This window comes from Mercenaria mercenaria, unplaced genomic scaffold (assembly GCF_021730395.1).
Source record: "Mercenaria mercenaria strain notata unplaced genomic scaffold, MADL_Memer_1 contig_1983, whole genome shotgun sequence".
In the NCBI taxonomy this organism is placed as follows: Eukaryota; Metazoa; Mollusca; class Bivalvia; order Venerida; family Veneridae; genus Mercenaria; species Mercenaria mercenaria.
The window spans coordinates 62,830-71,797 of record NW_026460007.1 but is presented as its reverse complement, the minus strand read 5'-3'; the positions used below and the strand labels follow the sequence as shown (position 1 = coordinate 71,797).

The 8,968-nt window shown below is 32.6% G+C and overlaps 1 protein-coding gene across 1 annotated transcript; it reads left to right on the top strand.

The window, feature by feature from the left end:
* The first annotated feature begins 1,518 nt into the window (after window positions 1–1,518).
* Window positions 1,519–7,762, top strand: LOC123554723 (tumor necrosis factor ligand superfamily member 15-like). The gene is made up of 3 exons (XM_045345027.2): window positions 1,519–1,731; window positions 2,300–2,465; window positions 3,515–7,762. Exons 1-3 carry the CDS (start codon window positions 1,534–1,536, stop codon window positions 3,952–3,954), a joined length of 804 nt encoding a protein of 267 aa, XP_045200962.2. The 5' UTR covers window positions 1,519–1,533; the 3' UTR covers window positions 3,955–7,762.
* The last annotated feature ends 1,206 nt before the right edge of the window (window positions 7,763–8,968 follow it).

The following is an 8,968-nucleotide window of genomic DNA, read 5'->3' as shown; positions in this document are numbered from 1 at the left end:
TATTCAATTCCGGAGGCTATGGAGTCATTTTTATTAGTTTTCTGACAGGAATTATAATATACGATGATAATATCCTTGAATGTTTACTTGTTATGCAGGTAACAAATCTACGGAAAATGGAAAGATATAAAGTCGTTACCAGGTAATGCCGCTACAGTTATATTGTAAACGTTCCTGTTACTCTACTCCATCCCTAAAAAAAATCCGGGATAGAACCTTGTAGATATAATTATATGTATTTGTATTTTGATATTTTGATGAACGCTTTCCCGCCATTTGACGTTACGTCATTAGTTTAACGTCACGTCCGTTCTTTTATATTTGTATGTTAATGGCGTCAGCCGAAACGTTGATGAGATAAAAAAAATCTATACATAACACGTGTTGTTGTTGAAATACCTATCGCGTACTCCATCCCTAAGAATCGGTTACTTGATATAACCTTTTAAGCATGATTTGTAGAATTGTTTTAACTGGAGTGTATAACTAATGTAACGTTGTAACTTTGTAATTTATAACACTGCAAGAGAAAACTAGCCTCTGAAGACGTATCGCTGAGGTAAATGAAATGTAGTGTAATGAGTTATGTTGGAATATATCTTTGAAAATTACGTTACTCGAAAGTTGTTAAGTCAACGTAGAAACAAGAAATATCTTCTAAAATGATAAATGCGGATTTACACTGGTATATTCAAAAACACAGTGGTTACATGTATTATGCTTTTCTTGTCCGCCCTGTGCAGGCGTGCTTAAAACTGATTTTTACTGTTAGGTTTATAGTATCAATTATTTTGAACAATAATTGTTAAATTTCAATTTAGTGTATCGTAGGAAAATTAATCATCTAGGCTGTTTAATATTTTTATTCATAAAAGTAATTTACGCTACTATGTTACCTGATTAAAATTTAAGATTAACATGGATTAGGCTTCCTTCCTGGCAGGATTTTAAACACATATTAATGTGGTAAAATGATGAGAATGTGTTTGAAAAAAAAACTATCTAATTCGTTTGAATTTAATCTGTAACATTTCTTTTCTAGTTGTATCTAAAATATTTGCATGTTTCTTTCACTGAAATAAATCCCAAATCGTACAGGTGACTTGAACAGTTGTTTTTATCACGACCTTTTTAGATGATACCTATAATATGTTCATACGTGTATTACCTATTTGTAAGAGTGTCTGGTCAGGTGCATAACTTGTACGCAAACTACACAGTGGCGTAACGTAATCCAAAAATTTAAAAATTAAAAAGTCTAAAAGCACAGTAAAACATGGACTGGCTATAAGGTATAATTTTTTATGCTATAACATTCAAAATATTAATAGTTTTTATGTTATATATGGTATTACCTCTTTAAAACGCAAAATCGATTTTTATTGGCCTTTTTATTAGTTTGTTTTAGCAACAGCTGCATTAGGGACAGACACGACATAAAACCTTTTATCTCCGGCTAACATTTTAAACGAGCGTTAGATGTGTTAATGGCGCGGTTAACAATGTGCAGATATTACTTTGCGATTGTTTATTATGGAGCCCATTTTTAAAGGAATAGTTATCTGCGTTTTGTGTTTGGTTGTTGTTGTGTTAGCAACTGTTTTAGCGCTTTTTTGGACAATGCCTGACTTATCAAACACTGTTACTAATGACAAAATATGTTTGCCATCTGAAAATGGTATTCTTCGTTGTGGAAATGCACCGGATTTAATACATGATTATTTAGAGAGGGTATGGCAAAATTTATTTACAAGATGTTGTTTTATCTTTAACCTTCATTTCCAGTAGTGTGTATTATTATAAAGTTGCAATTTTAATAAGTATTAAAGTGTCATTTGGCTTCCCTTTCGTGTCTCTCTGTATTTTTGACACTGCTTTTTTCCACTCAATGTTTCTTTTAGGCGGTGCTGGAGTGAGGAAATGGGTCGTGATGGATGTTACCTCTCATGAACTGATTCCAATATTATTCTAACGCTTTCTTTGCTTCCAAAACGATCTTCTAATTGATTTTCCTTACAGGTAGACTGTGATGTACTAAATAATGAAAGTGGTCTGTTACAGATAGCTATACTTATAGCATCGAAAGACAGATTTTTCTTCAAAGCTTGGTAAATATTTTTCACTGTGTTTCCCGATTCTCTCAGATGTATACAAATGTCTTTCAGGTACGCTTATTTAGATCTCTTAACCTTTGAGGACATATATATTAATATATTAACCTTTGAACATATATATTTATCTATTAACCTTTGAACGTATATATATATGTCCCTATTAACCTTTGAACATATATATTTAGATAACGGCTGAAAAATATGACAAGATTAAACAAGAGGACGAAGAGCGGCAACAGAAATACCTAGACGAAAACAGAGTCCGCCTGATGGCCATTTATGACAAATATTTTTGGGAAATGAAGCCAGCTGCTAAACTAACGGGAAAAGAACAGTCAAAGCAAAACAAAAGTATGCATGAATATCATTCATCCATTTTTACTACAAAGATTGAGAATATTTTCAAGTACCACATAGAAAAAACACATAAATACGTTCATTTTGCATTCATACCAGCACGTGACAGAAACCTCGAATCTGCAGATATTATCCGGGTACTGGCTGTCTCGGGTTATAAATTTGTAATCTTGTGCAAATACAATAACCTTTTATTCTGTTTATAGAACGCTTTTGAAACAAGATATGAAATCGGTTATAAACCTTTATGTCAATGAAACACGAGGAGGGAAGGTTATACAAGGCGCCAATTTTGAAACGAAATCCTGGTTGTACTTATTGACAAAACTTTTAAACAGCAAAACATGTCCTTCGATGGAGGAAACATGAGTTATTGATCAGCCAGTTTCGTTTTTGTCTTTTTTTTTTATATAAAAAGCAGTTATTGTTTCCACCCTGCATACTGGTACATTTAAGTTATGCAATGGCAAACGAACATGGCAAACGTCGTAGCTTATGATTTTCACCCGTATATAGATAATACACCAAGAGCACAGAGCTTCGTTGTACAAAATTGTACATAGAAATGCAAACATGTGCATATTTTATAATGCTTCAAAAAAAAAAAAAAAAAAAAAAAAAAAAAAAGGGAAAGATGTCATTTCGTTTCAAAGACAATGACGTTGAGTTTTATTTTTATCTACTACAGCGTACCGTAATGTATTTTTCGTAAATTTACTAAGGAATAAAGGGGAACTACCAAGGTATTCGATTTACGTAAAAAGAAATACCGCACGAATCTATTGCATAAGATCATGAATTATAGTTAAATATGCGTCGTTTACATCACGAGTGTCGTCTCATACCAGGGTGGAGTTTTCTAGCACCAGTGAAAACACCTGAAGCTCACACCCGGTATGCAAGAAAGATATGCTTTTATGTACGTCTGTTTAGGTAACGATAACGTTAATTTATTTTTTGTTTCATTATATCACCATGATTGCTGATTTTTTCATAGTAAGAGAAAGACTTGATTAAATTTAAAGTCTGTTTGATATTTTCAGAGAGTCATGCAGAGATGACGCCGATACGAGTTTGGCGCCATGGGAGAGAACTCTACGATACAAGCGGGTTTGAACGTTACGGCTTGCGATATAGAAATGGTCGTTTAGTTGTCCCTGTATCAGGCACTTACTTCATATATTCTCATGTTGACTTTTTCGAGCCTTGCGTCCCCTCCACCGGTAAACCAAATGTTAAGAATACAAGCATACCAATTAAACACGGTATTTTTAAGTTCAATATCTTGGACGTGGAGGAGTCTGAATTAGTTTCAAGCGTTCAGCCTCACACTATTTCCAGCAATCGATACTTCAACTCGTACAATAGTTACGTATCGACACTTGCTGAATTAAAAGCTGGAGACGAAATATCAGTGAAAGTATCAAATATTACTTATTTGAAATATACGAGAGATAACTATTTTGGCTTGAACCTAGTTTAGATCTCCCCTATATGGACGGCGTCCTCGCTCGCGGGGAGGGGCAGTGATGGAAGCTTTAATTTGTTCTTGATATTCCCTCCAAATACAAAAGTTTTGGTTCCTTAATGAAGCTCATTAGAATCGCAATGATTTTTCTTTTAGGAGGGAATATTGCAAGCATATAGGGTGTAAAGATAGTTCGTTACTGTTTAACAAACAGCTTTCAGATTTTTCTAAGATATAAAATACAACACAAAATATCCATATTATTTACCGAAAGACTACCTGTGGTCATGTGTTAAGTTTTTGGATAAGTTCAGATGAATACATAGCATTCTTTGTACAAAATGACATTTTTGTTTTCATTTTTATGCGTTAAGGCCATTTGCACATGTGCACATAGTTATAGTTGTAAAGTAAATGATTTTTGTATTGTACATAAATATTTACATATACATGTATGTCGTAAATTTCTAATGTTAGAAAGTGAGAAATGCATGTTTATTTTGAAAAAAAAAAGATTCTCTCTCTCTCTCTCTCTCTCTCTCTCTCTCTCTCTCCCCTCTCTCTCTCTCTCTTTCTTTGCATATCCGCATATACATTTTGTGTCGTATGGCCGAAAAACTATACATGTCGTACTGTTTATAGGATTATTTGTCAAACTGAAACTAACTTTCCTTACACCCTTTACAAGATATTTTTTACTTGTAGGATCAAAATATATTTCTTCTAGTGAACTGCAGATGCAGCAAAGCGAGTGAATATCTATTACTTTATTCAACAATCAGTACACAACTAATTTGAAGTCCGTTTTAAATGTTGAAAGGTTTCCATCACTGGCTGACAGTCCATGTTTATTTATCCATAGTAAGTGCCTGCTACCTTCTTAAACATATACCACTAGAGCCAAATTATGTTAAATGATTATTGTGCACTTATTTTTTCCAACGATTAGTCCTGCCTTTTTCATTCATTTGTTAATTGTTTATTAAAGGCTCACAATGCCTTTGTTTATTAAATGGCTTTGTTATCTATACTGAAAAAAAAAGTTCTTGTTCAATCCAGTTTAATGCGTGCGCGTGTTTATGATGATTTGTAAACATGTTCATAATAATACGCCATTCATTGTGAACTGTTTTGTTTTCTGCTGAGAAGCACTTAGACACGATGATTAAAGTCTACGTGATGATAAGTTGCGGATATATGTCACGTAATGGATTAATTATTAATGCACGATATTCATGTTTGTGTTGTGTAATAAAAAGCATTTTGAAAAAGTGTTACTCACGCACGGTATTTCTAACAATAAAATGTTTATGTTATTATTGAGTAAAGGGGAATCAGGTAGTGAAACCATTATCCATGATTTTTCGGCGTGTCGTATTAAGCACAATAAAAGTTGCGCTGATTGGAGGAAAGGCTGAAAATGTTTCACTCTGAGTCATGTGTGACACAGAGTGAAATGACAACGCGTTCGTCATCTATAACCTCTATAAGTACAGCACCATCGGGTTGTATACGTACCACTTGAAGAGGTGTGCATAACCAAATATTCATCTGTTCATCCGGATATATTTCTGTTTTGTTTAGTTTCCTTTCCTTAAGTTTTGTTTTTACAAAAAGGTTATTTGTTTTATACAGTCATTAACTCTTACCCTGCATTACAGCAACACTTTCTAACCAGTGCAGGTCATTACTAACCTGCAACAACATGTCCGATACTGTTAAATTTTATACTCTAAATTTTAGATTAATCTTTCCGGTGAAAGTAGTACTGTACATATTCTGAAAAATAGACAGATTTGATAATAAGCCAGAGTAGGGTAAGGATTCATGTTGCTTCCAACAATTTCAGAAATAAAGTATAGAACGTATTTCAATATTGTTTGCTTACTGTTACCAAAGTTGCTCAAAGTGAGCTTTTGTGATTGTTTGGTGTCCGTCGTGTGTCCCTCCGCAATTTCTAAACACAGTCTTCTTCAGAACTACTGTCCTCATTTATGCAAAACTTCACAGAGGCCCCTTTCAACATTGCAAAAAGATTTAAAATGCAGGTTTCTGTCCATATATAACTTGTGTTTCAGTTACATCACGCCGACCATCTTTTTTAAAGATATTTCTTGTTAGTTATACTTTTGAATCGAGTTGCCATGAAGTAAACCCTGATTTACCAATAAAGACATAAGGCGTAAAAATATTTGTTTCCGGTATCCCGACCTACCCTAATTTTTGGCCCGACCCTAAATGTTTTTATGGCTTTGGACATTTTTCCCAATTTTTTTGACAAAAAGTTGCAATACTGCACTTTTTATGCTTTAAACATGGCCAGTGATAATGTTTTTGTTATCGTGAGTGTGACTTGTCAAAATAGCTGACATAAAAAAGGAAAAATAAATATGTATGTTTAAGAGATGTTTTCTCTTAAAAAGTCAATGTCCGTAATACTTGCATTCAGCAGGTTACGAGTTTTATTTTTTGAAATATTGTATTTTCTTAATAAACTGATTTGTAGATATGCTCTGTTCTATTCATTGATATACAAAACATTTTAAAAAAGGGTTATTTGACGAATGAACTACATTTTCGTGTTTTTCACTTGTTGAACGTTTTTGTATTCAGAGGGCGATGACCTATACGCATGCTTTACACACAGCTAATGTGTATTATATCACTTACGCTGTAAATTACAGTTAATTATCAGACATTATTATCGATCGAAGTATTTTATTGCGCCATATTCAATGAAACGTCGTACAATTATATGACGTAAAGCGAGTACGCAGTTACATATATTATACATTTCCTTTCTTTCAATCAGTTGTTCTAAATACGTGTTAATATTTTCAGTTTCGTTATTAAAAAGGTTTCTAAACATGAAAGGTTTATACATATTTCTGGAATCATTTCACGTAAATAGTTAGAATCTTTAAAGTTGAGTACTCTTTTATAACACTTTTCGATCTGTTTTCGTTTTTAAAAGAGGTAAACAAAGATTAAAGATTCTTCTTATATTTTTTGTTCAAATGTGATGACAATGATTGATGATGTTTAATGATTTAATTAATACGAGATATTGAACTCATTACTACTTACAATTACCATATAACATTTTGTATTTGCTCTAAGGAATTTCACTTTTAACTTAACGTGTTGGTAATGGTTAATAGAAAAACAGAATATTTGAATTTTTGTAAAGTATATGTGTTAAGGTTAAATTTTTGTAAGAAGCCAACAAATCTCACCGAAACTACGAATTCCCTCCAGCTCACTTAAAATGTGAACGATAGCTTTAAAGGAAGCAAATTATCCACAAAAACTTGTTTCATCGTTTACATGCAATGGTTTTATTTATTTATTAGTTAATAACAGACGTTCTTACTCATTGTTGTCTGCATATGTCAGTGATATATATTTCTCAGTTGATAGTAAATTTGTAAAATTAAATATTAACATAGGGTAATACATGTACACTAAATTTACTTTTAAATAATTGTATGATTTTAGGTGACTTATAGGCCCATTGGGCCGGTAGCGTACTATTTTTGTATGTATGTATTGTAAAACTTATGCACATGTCACGTTAATAAAACATTTACTTACTTACTTACTTATATTTGATCTTCTTGTGATATAAAAAAAAACAACCGGAGTCGTTACTGCGCATAAAGTTCAATAAAATACTGAGTCACTTACTTTTTACTATTATTATTATTATTATTCTTATTGTTATCATTAATTGTTATGATTAAAGTTGTTATTGTTATTATTATTATTATTGTTGTTGTTGTTATAAAAATTCATGTCTTGAAATAAATCCTTTCTTTCTGAACTTGGTAGATTTCAGTATATACTTTAACTTTCATGAAATAAGTACACCCATAGGCAATCCTTCATCAAAAGACTTAAAATGCACTATTAAGGTAAACTTTTTATCATGGTTGTGTTTAGTTTTATTTTTTATGAAAACATTTAACGACAACAAGGTTATTACGCATTTTTGTACAGTTTTATATTCTAATCAGGTGAATTGCTATGTTTCCGAAAAGCAAAATTTCAGTCATTCGATTTTTACTATTGTAAAGAAAGTAGTATGTATGTTAAAACATAGTTTTATCCCACAATTTACAAGGACACTTGAAATTAAAATTCGATCTCAACAAAATGGATTATTCGAAAGATGAAGGATAAATCTTCTATTTTTTGTAGAAAAAAGAGACAGTTATGATTTTACGATCGCATTTCAAGTCACCGATAGAATTTTATACATTTTATACACCTTTTCAATACAATTTAATATCAAAGTACGATACGTGCGCAACACGAAGAATGAAACATGAGTAAAGGGAAGAAACTCTTGATTTATTTTGAAGAATTTGGTGTTATGGTAAGAAGTCAAGCGGAAATAATTTCGTTGCTTGAAAATTAATATTTTCTCAAATAAAGGTTAATTAGATCTTTTGGCTTTTCCTACTTGTCACGGTAGTTAGGAACATAAAGCAGGAATACAATTTTATGTAAGGAAGCCAGTTAGCTCAGTCAATAGAGAACTTTCCCTGGAATAGAAGTATAACAGGTTCGAACCCCTAGACTGTGTTAAAAATTTTATAACAAAAACAGTTTCAGTGTAGGAATTCAGCCCACGACCTCCAGCTTGCAAGTCAGATGCTCTACCTCAAATAACTGCACTCCAACTCAGAAGTTTGATTCGTGGAATCGTATAATTAGGTATCAGCTGACCAGCTTCAAATAGAGTTGTTTATTGCTTTTTTTGCAAATGCCACATGCTCTGTATAACTGCCACTTTTGCCTTCCTTTAGTTCAAGGTAAAATAGAATGTGAAGCATTAGGTGCTCAGCTTCCATCAGAAATTAGCCCGAGCAATTTGCAAATCGCATGCTTTACATAACCAATTCACTGTAGCCTTTCCAGTTTGACCTGGTTGCATTTGTTGGGTTTTAAGATAAAGAAAGCTGTCCTATGTAGGGCTCGAACCCGAATACGTTGCTTGCAATTCAGGTGCTCTAACTGGGTGTCT

What these genes read in the sequence shown, in the direction of transcription:
- LOC123554723 (XM_045345027.2), top strand. Translation starts at nt 1,534, where the DNA reads ATGGAGCCCATTTTTAAAGGAATAGTTATCTGCGTTTTGTGTTTGGTT. An exon ending in TACATGATTATTTAGAGAGG is followed by an intron (nt 1,732 to 2,299) that starts GTATGGCAAAAT and finishes ATATATATTTAG; the next exon opens with ATAACGGCTGAAAAATATGA. An exon ending in ACAGTCAAAGCAAAACAAAA is followed by an intron (nt 2,466 to 3,514) that starts GTATGCATGAAT and finishes TGATATTTTCAG; the next exon opens with AGAGTCATGCAGAGATGACG.